General features: G+C 39.9%; 1 protein-coding gene across 1 annotated transcript; it reads left to right on the forward strand.

Annotated features, from left to right (window-relative positions):
* Positions 1-1988: 1988 nt before the first annotated feature.
* On the forward strand, positions 1989-9562 carry camkk1b (calcium/calmodulin-dependent protein kinase kinase 1, alpha b). Its single transcript, XM_034097953.1, has 17 exons — positions 1989-2076; positions 3824-4142; positions 4254-4301; positions 4391-4444; positions 4537-4588; positions 4671-4780; positions 4986-5022; positions 5118-5139; positions 5248-5336; positions 5650-5849; positions 6045-6098; positions 6189-6262; positions 7095-7182; positions 7277-7405; positions 7892-7995; positions 8979-9029; positions 9376-9562. The coding sequence occupies exons 2-17, from the start codon at positions 3903-3905 to the stop codon at positions 9503-9505; spliced, it is 1482 nt and encodes a 493-aa protein (XP_033953844.1). The 5' UTR covers positions 1989-2076; positions 3824-3902; the 3' UTR covers positions 9506-9562.
* Positions 9563-16081: the final 6519 nt, after the last annotated feature.

Raw genomic sequence — 16081 nt, forward strand, 5'->3', positions numbered from 1 at the left:
TCAGGCTCTAGGGGAAAAAAGCTCAAATAATAGTTATAAGTGACACTTAGATCAATTTGCACTAACTTTCTGTACCTGCAGGTTAACATGGCCAATATACCGTGAACATGGAGGTATGTGAAGCCGGTTCAACTTTAGCCCAAAGACGTGTGGTTGTGTGTGATGTCCATGGTGCCTTTTTACGCTCGTATTCAAGCTGCATTTTATACCTTTTATTAACAATATTATTAGGAATATAAATATTAATAGTATACACAATATTGGTCATGTTAATACTTTATTGTATAATGATGTTAATTACATGTTATTTATTTTAATTATATAATTAAGTACACATATATAATATTAACAATAATAAGACAGCATGCTATTTTGCTAAATGTTTTGCAAATTTTTTTTGTAATTTATTGTAAAATATATGCTTTTTAGCATATCGTCCCCTTAATTATTAATATTGTGAAAAAGTCCAACTTTGTCTCTCTTATATTCATGGTATATCATATCAGAATACTATGTTAAATACAGTTTAGTCATTTAAAGGCAAAGCAAAATATGTTGTTGTAGGTGTTGTATTATAGTGTGTGTGTGTGTGTGTGTGTGTGTGTGTGTGTGTGTGTGTGTGTGTGTGTGTGTGTGTGTGTGTGTGTGTGTGTGTGTGTGTGTGTGTGTGTGTGTGTGTGTGTGTGTGTGTGTGTGTGTGTGTGTGTGTGTGTGTGTGTGTGTGTGTGTGCGTGCGTGCGTGCGTGCGTGCATGCTTTAGGACAGTGTTTCTCAAACTTTTTGATACCAAGGACCACTTAAGTTAAAGGGGACCAATCATGCAAAATGCACTTTTGTACGTCTTTTATACATGAATATGTGTCCCCGGTGTTCCAGGGAACTCACCAAGTGTCAGAAAACACAACCCTCTCTATTTTCCTCCATACCCAAATCTCTAAAAAAAGGGGCTGCAACGGATCTGATACAGACTGATCCAGATTTGAACACTTTACTGACGTAAAGTGGTGCTAGGGCTATTGGTCAATTCTCCACCTATCAGGGAATGAGAGGTTGGGCCATGGCCGGCCATTGCTGCTCGAAAGCGCTGGAGACGCTGTAGTTCATATGCCAGGCCTGTAAGTGGCGCTGTAGTCTGCCACAAAAGCAGCGAAGATTTCCCTTGCATGGTTGCCATGGTTGCCCTTCTGTTTATTCTGCGCTGTGGCTCTTTTTCTCCCTCCCAGAGGCATGCTTTTGCGCCTCCTGTATGAATAATGACTCTATATAATCATATGTAATGTGCAGCGACGCGGTCATTATGGGGAAAAGAACACCGACAGGCTGATCAGGAGCCCGACGTGAAGCGAAGGGATCTAGATCGGCATGATCTGAATGTGCAATGTGCACATTATCCCGCTTATTACATGGTCACGACATGACTCCCAATATTAATTGAACTGCTTTTATGGATTTAGAAAATGATTTTATTGATTAAAAAAATTGTTGTATGTATTGATTTAAATGTACATGCATCCGCTAAGAAAAATAGTCCGTTGTTACTGTTTGAACCATGGTTTGAACTAACGTAGCAACGGCAGGAACTGCTTCGATAGTGTTTTTGAGGAGCTTTTTTGATTACAGATTTGAAAACATCGTTGCTTGCTTTAAAAGTAGCACAATTCATTATGTCAAACCTTGGAAAGTATCTAGATATCCCTGCCCTAATGCTTTTCTAGAACAGATTACAAATCGCCTGAAAATGGTACAAACAGGTGGCAACATGTGTGAAACTTAAGCTCGCGTCATTGCGGACATATTCCTGCGAGAGTGCGGAAAACTTAAATGTATTTATTTATTTCAAATGTGAAATGTTACCAATATACTCATGGACCACTAGGGGGCGCTCAAGGGCCAACAGTGGTCCGCGGACCACACTTTGAGAAGCACTGCTTTAGGATAACTGTGGCTCAGCTATATGTAGACTCAGTTAATCCTTAAAGACGTCAATGCTGCTCTTCAGTGAAAGTCCTGCTCTGAGACACAGAGGAGACATGCAGATTAACCTGAACAGACATCAACACAGGACACCTCCACTGTGTGAGTAAAACAAATAATTCACAATATATTTATGATACAGTAATGTTTTTGTGTCATTATTAGTATTATTAGATTAGATTCAGGTGAGTTTAAGGCTGTCGTTGACTAGAGTAGCTCTTGTATTTTCATATTTAATTAAATGTTTTGTAGCTTAACATGTTGCAAAGGCATATATTTCTTCAAAGAATATATGTTTGGATGTTACAACAGTTTTGTTTATTGTGCAAGTATCATAAATTGTACTTCCCTGTTAAAGCTTCCTTGTTACATAAGAAGCTTTTCAGTACTCCATGCTGTATTTTAGGCCACCGTGAGCTGTGCTGTGTGAGTCTCCTACACTGGTGTCACAGCATGATATTTCTTATTTTCTCTCTTCATATTATGAATGTTACCTTAATTCTTATCTGAGGTTTTCATCTTTTATACACAATTCATGACAAGAATACAACCGAGCTTTAAAGCTTTGAGCTGTCCTTTGGAGCTAAGAGGCTCAAACACTGAAGGAATACACTGAATAACGCATTTTATTATTATGAATATTAATCATGGTAATACAATATAGCCAAACCTACATTATACAGCAAATATTGTTATTTGGCAAAGCAACAAAAACACAGGCTTTATAATACATCCATTATATAGGTTTCTACCACGTGTTGTTGGTATATACTGTAAGACAAGAGTATATATGTAGTTTGCTGACCATTTCTGAGGTTAGTTTGGTATTTCTCCTTTTTTGGCGAAAGATTTATGCCCTTAAATACACGTGTCTCCACTTATGTTGCCTGATTACACCTGTTAACAGTAAGGTGTGTGTGCATTTGAGTCCTAATTACAGTCATTAAAAGCACCTGTTTCGTTATAAAGAAATTGATGTAATTCTTGTGTAAGACAAATATGAATGGACTTTAGAACATCTGATTGATCCATTTAAATGTTGTGACCCATTAACTAAAGAAGTTTAACCTTTTTGTTTCTGCCAAGCTACTTTCTTAAAAGAGTACTCCATCCGTTTAGCGTTGTACTGTTCTAACTAAAGATTATATCTCATTTATCCGCAGAGTAAAGTGGTTGGTTCTTCTGTTTTCAATTGAACAAAGTCTGTTTTTGTGCTAGCAACTTCACAAAACGTATAATAGTATATGGGTTATTTGAAATATCTAACATAGCCACTTTCATTTGAAATCTTAGGAAGAGTAAGGAATATTTTAGTCCAATAGTTAGCACTATTTTGGCAGTTCCAAAATCTGTGACACATTATGAGATTGTTGGGTGCTTTAAATGGGAGAGATGTTGATAACTTTCAGGTTCATACTTGTAGTATGTGTTTCTTTTTGGACTAGTTTACATGCTTTAATGTTCAAAATGCCTGTCTCTTTAAGACTCCAAAAGGCCCAATCTGCTGTGATTGACTTGCTTGGGAAAGGTGGTGCACCTTGGCAAAGGTTGTTTAAAGCTGTTGGTAGATAGATCAAATGGAAAGTGGTATAGTGAGCCTTAATGTGACATAGTTACAGGTTTTTTAATCGTATTTGACCCTAGGCAGCCAACACAAAATGTACTGTGTTATTTGTGTTGTTTGATGGTAGATAACCAATGAATATTATTTTTGAGTGCAATGAATGCACTCAAAAATCAACATTGATGCAGCAGAACGGGAGATATCTTCTTTTTATACAACATTTTTTTCTTCCTTGCCAAAACCTGACGCCTCATGTGCCTCCATTTTTGTTTCCACCAATTTCAGTGCAGAGATGCTCTCTCTGGTGATTTCAACACGCCGGCTCTGGGTGGTTCATCTGTGAGGGAACAAGGCCATAGCCACCATGAGTACTGAAATTGAGGGCAGGGCAGAGCACGACTCGGAGCACAATGGTGAGTTGGCTGACATGGTGGCAGACATGAACGTGGCCGGCCAGCGCATAACCCTGCCCAGTGGCTGCAGGCCCGGGCCCCCGAGGACCACCAGGGTCTCAGACAGGAAGATGTCCCTGCAGGAGAGAGGGAGCCGCATGCCCAGACAGCCCACCATCGAGACCAAACGTGTGTCCATCACAGATGCTGAAGTGAGGAAACTTGGACTACAGAAATGAACTATATGAACTATTGGATTTCTTTTAAGAGAATTTAAAATGTTGGATCATTTATTGATCGTTTATCTTTTTTATTTCCTGTAGGATTGTGTCCAGCTGAATCAGTATAAGTTGAAGAAAGAGATTGGGAAGGTGATTATCATATTCATCCAATGAGCAAACAAAAGTGATGACAATTATTTACAAATCTGCTTTCCTTTGTTTATTTTCACACCATATAGGGTTCATATGGAGTGGTCAAATTGGCTTATAATGAGGATTGTGAGAAGTACTATGTAAGTTGAACCTTATGAATTGAGCACTCATGGTCCCTGTGTTTACATGTCCGTTTTACAATAACGTCACTTGCTTTGTGTTCTTTATTCAGGCAATGAAAGTTGTTTCAAAGAAGAGGCTGATGAAGCAGTGTGGATTTTTTCGTGAGTGTCTAAAAATAACAATTAAATGCATTTAGTTTGTTCCTGATGAGTGGGTGTTGATGGTTTTTGTGTATAATTTCAGGCCGAATGCCTTCTAAAGGACCAAAGCCTGCGTTTCCTCTGGAGAAAATCTACAAGGAGATCGCCATCCTGAAAAAACTGGACCATCATAATGTTGTTAAGCTAGTGGAGGTGACGCTATACTGGGAATGACTTGATGTCACCAGACTATGTTAACTAATAAGAATTAAACACATATTGGTGTATCAAGATGTAGGGCATTTAAAACACATAAAGTACTATAATGAATTATGCCTTTAGTAGAAATTACTAACTAGACTTCATATATCTGTGTAAACCAGTGCAGAGAGACTTCAGAATTGACTGTGTCTTGCAGGTGCTTGATGATCCTGATGAAGATGGACTTCACATGGGTAGGGCACATTCATCTGTTTTACAGTAGCTGGGTTTAGTATAGGTGTCAACATAAAGTGGGGGACTCATTCAATTCTGATTATTTGTATTCAAGCCTTCGATTTGATGACAAAAGGGTATGTTTGTGCATTTCTTTTACTAAGATAGTTTGGGAATTGAAGTTGAACAATTATGATGTATAATATACATTGACTTCTTCCTTCTCCACCTCTTATGTTGGTCAGCCAGGTGATGGAGGTGCCCACAGACAACCCTTTCGCAGAGGAGCAGGCTCACTTTTATTTCAGAGACATCGTCCTGGGAATTGAGTACTGTAAGTTAACAGGATTTCATTATTAAGTAAACAGAGAGTAATCTTTGCTTTAAGAAACATTGCGTTGTATTTAAAAACAATGACACTTTCTAGGCCTACTTGTATTCTCTATGTCTTTGGATTCAAGACTAATTGTTCAAAGAAAGATAATTTCATTATGGCCGGCATAATGATCTATGACTACACTTACATTAAGTAAGATTCCCCACAGTTTTATGTACCTGTCCTAAAATGATGGCAGAGCTGAAATTTCTCCTCAGCAGATAATCAACATGTTCACTTATTTGCCTGCTTTACATACTGTCTATCACAGTGCACTACAACAAGATCATCCACCGGGACATCAAACCTTCCAACCTGCTGCTGGGGGACGACGGTCACGTCAAGATCGCAGACTTTGGTGTGAGCAACGAGTTCGAGGGGACGGACGCCAACCTGTCATGCACAGCGGGGACGCCGGCCTTCATGGCCCCTGAGATGGTGACTGAACACGAGCTGAGCTACAGGGGGAAGGTGAGACAAAACTTCTTCTGTTGGCCAACTGGAAAGACGCAATGGCAATTACTGAAAAATATTATGTTTTTGAGGTTACTCATTATATCAGACTGTGTTTCATTGTGAGAAAATATAAAGAAATTACGTCCAAACGCCTACGGAGAGCTTTCCAGTAATGACACAGCCCTGATAAATACTGTGTCTGTTTAACAGGCATTAGACGTGTGGGCGATGGGAGTCACACTCTACTGTTTTGTCTTTGGAAAGGTAAGAAAAATCACAGCATGTAGAATAAAGAGCACGTTGATGATTTCAATTTTACATTTTAAGAATGTCCTTTTGTGTGTCCCGTTCCAGTGCCCTTTTTATGATGTAAACATCATCTCTCTGCACAACAAGATCAAGCACAAAGCTGTGGCGTTTCCAGATACGTAAGACAACTTTCAACACATTAAGATAGCACTATGGCTATATGGCTTGTTATCTAATATTATTCATGAGCCAAAATATTATATCAGAATATGTTCAAAACTTATAGTGTAAGTATGTTGTCAGGTCTGGCAACAACTGCCTCTTCTTTTGATACAAAACTGTCATCAGATATTATATTGTACTGACAAGCAGCATTTGATATTCTCTTTCGTCCGTTCACCGATTTTCTGTCTCTGCTCGATGTCTTATGATAATAGAAACTGTAATATATTATGTGGTTTAATGTCACACCTATTGAAGTTAGCATCGGAGCAGTTATTTTCCTTTATTATTCCCAACTGATGATATTTTGGCTTGTTAAGCACAGGTGGAATTAATACAATTTACAATAGCTCTATTTCAGAAATGAAACACCGGTGTTTGACAAGAAAGATGTCCGCTGTGACAAAGGTCCATTCATATTCACTTCATTCCACTTTGTACATCTTGGTTATTGTTAGGAGGTAAAGTGTGCCCAGTTTGGGAATGTTATGACCTTTGTACAGTTCCTGGCCTCCCCTTCTTGATCAGGAAGCTCCCAATTAACTCTCCCTATCCAATCAGTGGCACCTGATCCATGTACAGAAGGCCCTCCTTCACCCGCTCAAACAGCGTAATCTCTCTACGACACATTGTTATTTTACTTTCATTTAAAATAAAAATGTGGTTTATCCAGCCTATTTTCTCCCTTCTTATTGTTTCCCCTTTAGCTGGGGTTGTAACAGGAACCTTCTAAAATAGTTTTATTTGCTAAAGCATCAAATCATGTTGATCTTGTTTTATTTTTTACAGGCCATCGATAAGTGATGCTTTAAAAGAGCTCATTGAAAGGATGCTGGACAAAAACCCTGAATCAAGAATTACCATCCCTGAAATTAAAGTGACTGGAAAAGAACATCTGAATAATATTGTTTAATAATATAAGACCAACAATTCTCTAACAATTTCACATTTTCATAACGATGCTATTAAAGCTGGATGCGTGGGTGACGGAGAACGGCTCTGATCCTCTCCCTCTGGAGGAGGAGCACTGCACGGCGGTGGAGGTCACTGAGGAGGAGGTGGAGCAAGGCGTCACACTCATCCCCAAACTCTCCACGGTGGTGAGTCGCACAGGGATCCTTCTCTGGTCAATATTCAAAACTTTAATGAACAAACATTGCTGCTAGTTTGAGTATTTTAATTAGAAGACTTGCAGTTGCAATATTTGCATTTATTTGAGCTTGTTGCTTGAAAGCCTTTCCTCAAAAATATATTCTGTGGTTTGAAAAAACATAAAGGAAAAGGCATTTAAATGATACAAAGTCTGAACCACATTAAGGGACAAATTGCCTTTTAAGTTGTAGAATTTAAATATGTATATGAAACAATAGTTGAAAGGTAGAAATTAAACAATTTGGGATGGTATTTAAGTAGAACCCTATGAAAAGTAACCCCATGACGGTTAGCTAGAAAGTGAAATTAGGATTTCATGTTAAAATCATACAGATTTGACCTTAAAATATCTGTATGTATTTTGGTGTGGAGACTTTACTGGCACACCCAGTGTGTTTTCTTTCCATTGACTCTCTCTCTGATGTCCACTGTAGATTCTGATTAAGACTATGCTGAGAAAGCGCTCTTTCAGTAATCCCTTTGAGTGTCTGGGCGTTCGGACACAGAGGTCCATGTCTCTCCCTGGAGGTCTTCTTACGTAAGTGGCCTACTCTGCAAATCCTTCCTGCTCCACTCTGCCAAACTATGATTAGGTCTCTTACAATACAAAGCAGCCGGCAGATGCTTGGATGAAATCAGAACCATCAGTAACCTTCTTTGTGTGTGAGGTATTTGTCTCACATATTATATTAATATTATATTCACCATTATATCTAGGATATTCGTCCTTGAACACTGACTACCGTGTTCACTGTTTTGTGCTGGTCCTGAAATGAGCAGCACATTGAGGGAGATAAAAGCATTTATTTCCCATTAACGAGGCAGTCTGTGGGGGGGCCGCTGGCATAGTTAATTAAACCTCCACGTGAAGAGATGTGCAGCTGCATCCTCCTCCACACTCACCCAGCCCCCAGCAGCACTGCTGCACTGCAGTCTCCCACGTATAATATGTGGAAATCATGTATTATATATATTTTTTTAATTTCTTAGACAACAGCAAGAAACTTGAAACTATATTTGAAAAGCTGAACAAATGCGTAGTTTTGCTTAAAGATGGAGATTAACGTGTTTTATTTTGATCTTCTTGGATGTATTGTATTACACTTTTCTGCATTTCGTCACACTTTGGGTCCACCTCTGTTTAACAATTGATTTAGTTATCATCTGTACAAATATTTTTGTCATAAAAACTACTGATGGATGCAACATTATTTAAGTCACTTTCATACTGAGGGTTTAATGAACAGAATGATACAAGTCATTTAAACAATGAGCTTTGAAGTAGGTGGCCTTGGAGTGAAGCTAGCGATCTTGATGCTAAGCTAACAGCCTGTAGCTTCATACTTCACACTTACTAGAGACACGAGTGATATCAATCTTCTTATCTAACTCTTGGCTAAAAAGATTATTTATTTATTCTTCAAAAGTTCTGATTATGCCTTCAAACAGCATAGACCTCATTAACAGAACTAACACTAACAAATAACTGTCGGCCTCTTGCATTACATCTCCTTCTTGCAGTGGCTCTTGGAGTTTACCGAAGGCCTCGCCTCAGCTTCCTCCAACCTTGAGGTAACATTTGAAAAAGGTTTAGCCTCATACACACCTCAGTCTATCAGTTGTTTGTTCAACCTTTAAGAGGATTAAAAGGCAAACAAAGCTCTCAACAACAAGCAGTATTTAAAGTAAATGGAGAAACAGGGCTGTTGTCAGCGGCTTTGTGTTGGCTTTGCTGTCTATCTTGTTTTATCTTGGTGTGGATAAGCATGATGAGCTGAGTTTTGAAGAATATGTACTCCATGACTTTTGTAGTCAAGTGTTACCTCCCCCCCCCCCCCCCCCCCCACTAATATATAGTATCATCTGCTATCTCACTTAGCGCCTTCAAAAACATGACAGTGTTTTTTATGCCCCACAGGAAAGTCTCCAGGGAGGCGAGCAGAGAAGGCGAGTTAGAGAACTTGCATGAAGATGATCCATTAAAAGAGGGTGAAGATGAAAAAGAAACATTAACACAGATTAAAAAAGAAGAGAGCTTCAATGGTTAATGCATAATACTGATGACATACTCTATGTTATAATATGCATAGTTAAATACATACAAACCGTTCAAAAATCTGATTTGATTGTATTTTTACATTTTCTACAGTTATTGAGAATATTATTTGTCTCAATCAAGATAAATAAAGTTCTCATTATAAACTATGACTGAACAATTACAGATTTTTTTTGTTTAAATGCACCATGACAGTATTGAATGAGAGACACTAGAGGGCAACATTGTGACAACTCACATTATTATGTCTTTGTGGTGTTACTGCTGCCTCTTTGTTAGTTCTCTGTGTCAAGGAGGACATTAAAGGTCCCATGTCATGGCCATTTCTTCTGATCATAATTCCATTGAATAGATAAATATATTTATATTGTGCAATTTTCCAAACTCACATTGGTTTCTCATACAGCATCTCTTTATAGTATGCGTATTCACTCTCTGTCCTACATGGCTTGTTGGAGCTCCTGCCTCCCCCTCCCTGTGAGCCCACTGTGCTCTGATTGGTCAGCTCGCCCACTCTGTTCTGATGAGTCCACCACCGTTACAGCGGAACATCAGTGATTATGTGTGACAATGGCGTTAGCAACCAGAAAATGACACCAGTAATGACAAACAGATGAGAATGCTGCGTGGGGTCTGGGTGCCGTGTTGGCGTAACGTTGCGCGGCTCGCTGCTGTGAGGAGGGGACAGTGTGAGCTAGCTTACTGGTGTCGTTTCCTGGTTGCTGCGTGGGGTCTGCGAGACAGCGAGACATCGCAAAACTCAGCCTGAACTCAGCCTGAGCACTATGGACGCGGGAAGGGTGGGTGCTGAGGGGGCTGCAGCACCCCCATCTGCGAGGCTCCACTAGCACCCACATCCCCAAACGTGGCGCACCTACAGTGTAAGCGCGTCACAGTTTCGCCGCTGAGAGAGTGTGTGTGTGTGTGTGTGTGTGTGTGTGTGTGTGTGTGTGTGTGTGTGTGTGTGTGTGTGTGTGTGTGTGTGTGTGTGTGTGTGTGTGTGTGTGTGTGTGTGTGTGTGTGTGTGTGTGTGTGTGTGTGTGTGTGTGTGTGTGTGTGTGTGTGTGTGTGTGTGTGTGTGTGTGTGTGTGTGTGTGTGTGTGTGTGTGTGTGTGTGTGTGTGAGTAGCTCCATGGATTGGTCCATTTGGACCAATGGGTCCATTCGGGTATGGTCACGTCACTGTACCCAGGAAGAAAAAGAGAAATCTCTTGCATTCTGGGGCAGCATAGACAGGTGTTTTCTGTGTTAGAGTTGTACTCGCTGCAGGGTGTACTTTGAGGGTTTGTGACTTTGCAGACCGTTGACATGCATAAAACGCTACATAACACACAAGGGGACGGGTAATAACCAGAAAAGCATGTCATGGGACCTTTAACATGTTGGCCATAATAACCATTACATTTCTTAAATAAATGTTGATTGTTGCATGAATAGAGACGAATACTAACATGTATTCTAGTCAATGATTTAAAGATGCTCTGCAGCGACACAAAGGAACACTTTTATACCAGAAAACGGTAGCAAGGTTTGATTTTTACAGTCTTAACTCACTCAAATGCACGTCAGACTCCAGACCAGTAGAGGGCGGCATTGTGTTAAAGATATTCACTACAAACTACAGTAGGAGGGCCTTAGTATTATTCCCCCATAAAACAAAAAACCACCCTGACACTGGGGAACTTCCAACTTCAGCTACACTGCTCAAATGTTGATCTTACAACACAAAAAAGCATAACAAATATAGTTTTTGGTATATTTTAAGCTTTCAAATAATTGTCCGAGATTCATAACTGATTAACCAATATAAATAAATATATTGATATGATGACCAATATAAATGGAACTTGAAAATACTTCAACATAAAGATTTTCAAATGTGGATAAGTTAGAGGTATGATGATGCAAAATATAAAAGTGCCACGGACAGTCCACATCACAAAGTCCATGATGTGGCCTTATGATGAAGGTTTGACGAGGCAGGTTTTAATATGCTGGAGAAAAGAGTGGGTTTCTCTGGAGGTGTGCAGCTGTAGGTGGAGCATCTCTGACAGGACAATGTGGAAAAGAGACAATGTGGAAAAGAGACAATGGCAAAAAGCACTGAGCAGAGATTAGAGGAGTATATTCTGTGTGACTATGCTGCTGCTGGGACATTTCGCCAATACCTTTATATTGTCTACTCTTCACTTACTTACTAAGCATAGGTCGGCATTGATGTACAGAGCCGACAGAAAACCTTGTTTATATCGGCATCATATTGAGAGGTGCAGCCAGTGACACGTCCTAAAACCAGGAAGTAAGCTGCTGGTTCCCTCGACAAAAAGCAATGGGATTTCTCCACAGGGTTTTGGAAAATAGCTGGAAATAAGGTATGTGGAAAACAAACCTGTTTGATAAATGCACGTTTTGTTCAGCCGGATAATCTCCACATGTCTACCCTACTTTTATAATTTTCGAATAATAAATCTAATCGATAGATTATACAAGGGTTTTAGGACCCGTCACTGCACCACTAGAAGCCACCATTCTTTTTACAGCAATATTTTTAGTGGCCCGAGCGGGCAAGTGGAAAGTACGTTATGCTGTCCCGGGGTGTCTATAGTGCTTCCGGGCCAGCGGGCCATTTAATGTCGAGCCCTGCCGGTTACCGGCTGGCCCACATCGTCCGACCGGCCCACTTCAGTACCGGCCCATCGGGATTCGTCCCAAACGTCCCGATGGCCAGTCCGCCCCTGGCTTCCACAGATGACGTTTTTGTATGTATTTATTGTCAAAGCATTTAATGTATTCATTGCTATCGGGATGTTAAGAGCATTCCATGGAATATAACAAAAAGCGTTTCTTAAGTGAATTACCATACCCCACCTTTAAAGTACACAAAATCATGTTGCATTTTCTGCTCTGGAAATCTGTAATATATAACTCTTTAGCTTGTACAAGTTGAATTGCTTTATTAGATCATTTGTATTCCTGCAGTCAGCCCATTTTTCTCTCGTTGCAGTTATGTGAAGACCAACGAGGAGTGTTTCTGAGCAAAGATTTCTGTGGAGACTGTTGCCATGCAACAGCACAATACTGCTCTCATACTCATACAAAGTAGTAACTTCCCTGTATGACTGCTCTTTTTCTTGAGCTCACCGCCTGAGTGGTAAAGCAACATCATATTCTATTCTATACAACATACGTCATGTCCTTTTAAATACAAATTAAGGCTTTTATATTCTGGTATACTCCTATGCTGTAACTGGTGGGATTTTTTTCGTGGATGGGTATAGGGGAAACTTTGATTCCGCCTCTTGTTCGGCACATACACTGTCATCAGGGTGTAGTTCAGCCTCAGATTAGTTAACATTGACCCTTGGCTCCCACTGTTAACCCTGTATTCCTGTCACCACACCACGCATCATGCCTTCTGATTCACCCCACCCTGCTCTCTACTTCGCTCACTGCCTGTTACTCACCTCGGCCAACCCTACTGGCCCGCTGTCAACTGAGCTGTACGTCCCCTCCAGGCTGCAGAGTGGAAGGCTTTTCATCATTCTCCTTGCACTGTTGGGAATCCCTTGAGCTAGTATTCATAATGAGTCACCAGCTCACACATCAGGCAGACCTGCAAACACTGGAAGGTATAATTTGTCAACGCGTTGGCACCTGAGGAGCTGATTGCAAAGCATGACTGTCTAGATCCCGGTAAGGTAAAATAACACACAGAGGCAAGACATTCAAAACTGCCACATGTAATAATAATCATTATTATATAATATAATAATTATGTGTTGCAAACGAGTGCATGTCTTTTGTCAAACCTGCACTATCAGCAGATGTGTCATTATTTAATCATTAACAGTTGAATGTATCCCATTGTGATCCTGTCTGTAGTGAAGAGGATTTAGACTTCACACCACAGCCTGCCAGACAACTAATGTCATTTTTTTCACACTTTCAAGAATATGAACAAAAGAAAAACATGTCAGCCACAACAATTTAAATCCCTGTCTACATATGCAGCTAAAATTAGCCTGACGTCAGGCGTTAACTGTTTCACTATGTGTGGCCTCCTCGCTGCAGACGCCCCCTGGTCAGTGTCTGTCAGAGGAGGTCACACTGATAGGTCACCTCCTCTGAGAGTGACTGCAGAGGATCCTCCTGCTGTACGACTGTGAGGGAGGCTTTGAATGCGCTCCAAGAAAAAACACAGGACCCTTAAATACTCAATTGTTGTTAATAAGCTTGACGCATCTCCACAACAATAAAAGCAGTTTTAGGACACATCAGAATGACACTTTTTGGAATGTTTGTTCTTTAGGAGAAAAGTTGTGATCTTATCTCGGTATGTCAAACTTCACAGACTTTAAGAAAGTACAGGAAAAAAGGGGGAATTACTTATAATACACTTTCTTAAAGGAACTTCATGACACGTCGAGATGTGTTTCACACATACAGCATACTTTAAGGTCACAGAACTATCTTTATCCTATGATAAAATATTTTCCACACTTTAACGTATACTTATATACTTTACACAGGGGAAAGTATTGCTATACATGTGCAGGATATTATTTTGTATATTGTAAAGAAGTATTGTTGGAGAAAAGTAATGATCTGAAGCTGCATTTCAGAAGAAATTGATAAAACGTAAGTAAATAATCCTCATATTTCTAAGATATTCAATCAACACATCAAATGAGAGTCTTAATAAATAATTATCTGCATACTTTTGTTATATTGATGGTAATGATGATTGTGTTTCACAGAACATGGTGTGACTGTGATTCTCCTGCAATGGAAGGCCTTGAAAGAAGAACATGCAGAATTACGTAACTGTGAGACAGGGGTGGGGATGGGAGGACTTAAATTTAGACTCACCTTTCAACAAACTTCTGTTCATCAAACAAGCCACTGTAGTTATGAATAATCCCCTCCAGTATTATTAGATGATTTGATCATCACATTTGGCAAACCATCTAAGTGACAGCAGCGTGGTTATATGCTGCAACCAGATGGAGTGCTTTTATTTGGGGGATGGGGGGTAAAGCTCTCTCAGAAATCATGTGATGAAATTTTTTCACTGCCTATCAGATACAATGTATATTGCAATGTTTTGGGACATGTGCCCCCTTAAAATAGTCTCTAAAACCTCCAGCTAAAGCACTTTTGATAAATAATAGAAAGTCTAAATGTTGGCTTGAATAATTCATTTTGCAGCAGTCATGCATAACAGCTGTCTTTGTGCCTGAAGAGTCAGCAGCAGTGCTCTTTGTCCCATCAAAACTTAAAAAATATATATATAACACAGTGTAATGAACTTTTCACAAACACAGTAGATATTGGAACTGATTATTTGTGTTTTTGTATTATTTGATGTCATGTTGTGTATTTGCTCAGCTGGAGATAAAACTGATAGATCAGCCTCCCTTAAGTGAAGATATCAACTCTCACCATCCACGCACAGGCGGATAGTCTCTTTAGTGCAGTTGCTGTCACATTGATGTCTCTGGTCTACTCACTGTCTACACACAGGCTGCAGGGAGGCCTATTTATAGATCTGTCTCTGTTCTCTGCTTCTACATCGGTCCCCTCTTCCTCCTCCATCTCTCTCTTCTCCCCTTCTAATGGGTTGGTATTTCTGTAGCTGTACAACGATCTTCTTCTTTGCATCTTTGAGGTGCAGATCACGTTGAGGCAGATCATAAACTTTTTTAAATGCACCGTGCCTGTCTGTTTTATCAGTATCTGTGTGACTCAGAAAAGTATAATCTCCTCGTGTTCTCAGTGCTGAAGAATAGGCCTAGTGATTTAATTAATTGTTGGACCAATATAATGTTTCTATTGCATGGTCACAAGCTGTCATGTGTCATCTCCATGAATCCAAACTAACGAAGCCATCCATTTTTGTTCATCCTGTTCTGAAATTAGACAAAATATTTTAATGATTTGTGAGTCAAACTTCGTGTTCCTGTTTGTTGTGGAAGCAGTCCTCAGAGCTGCCACTTCAGCCCAGAAAGTACCCATGACAGCCATGCGGTTTGCTCGGTGATTAATGGCTGAACAACGGCAGTGAGACGCCCAAGCCACAGGAGGTTAAATGCCTTTCAGTGCAGGAATTTGTAGATAGCAAGAAAAGCTGCATTCAGCATGGAGGCAAAGGAAATCAATACACAACAACAAAGTGCAGACCTTGTAATGACCTCTTGACAGAAATTACTGACCTCTCTGCCTAATGAAGAAAAGCAAACAAGCACTTTAAAAAACAGGTAATCTGTATTTACAAGTAAAATGTGTTTTGTTAAGGCCTGTATTGGATTGACTTGTAGTTTACAGCCTTGTAGTTTACAGACTTGTAGTTTACAGACTTGTAGTTTACAGACTTGTAGTTTACAGCCTTGCTAGCAGCTGCTAGTAGTGGTGCTTTGAGCTTAATGCTAACGTAAGCATGCTACATGCTTACAGTGACAATGTTAACATGCTGATCTTTAGCGGGTAGGCTATAATGTTATCAGCATCTTATGGCGCATTTCCACTGCAGCGGGGTAGCCCCGTTTAAGCGTCCCTAAGCGTCCTCGCT

This window comes from Pseudochaenichthys georgianus, chromosome 13 (genome assembly GCF_902827115.2).
Source record: "Pseudochaenichthys georgianus chromosome 13, fPseGeo1.2, whole genome shotgun sequence".
NCBI lineage: Eukaryota > Metazoa > Chordata > Actinopteri > Perciformes > Channichthyidae > Pseudochaenichthys > Pseudochaenichthys georgianus.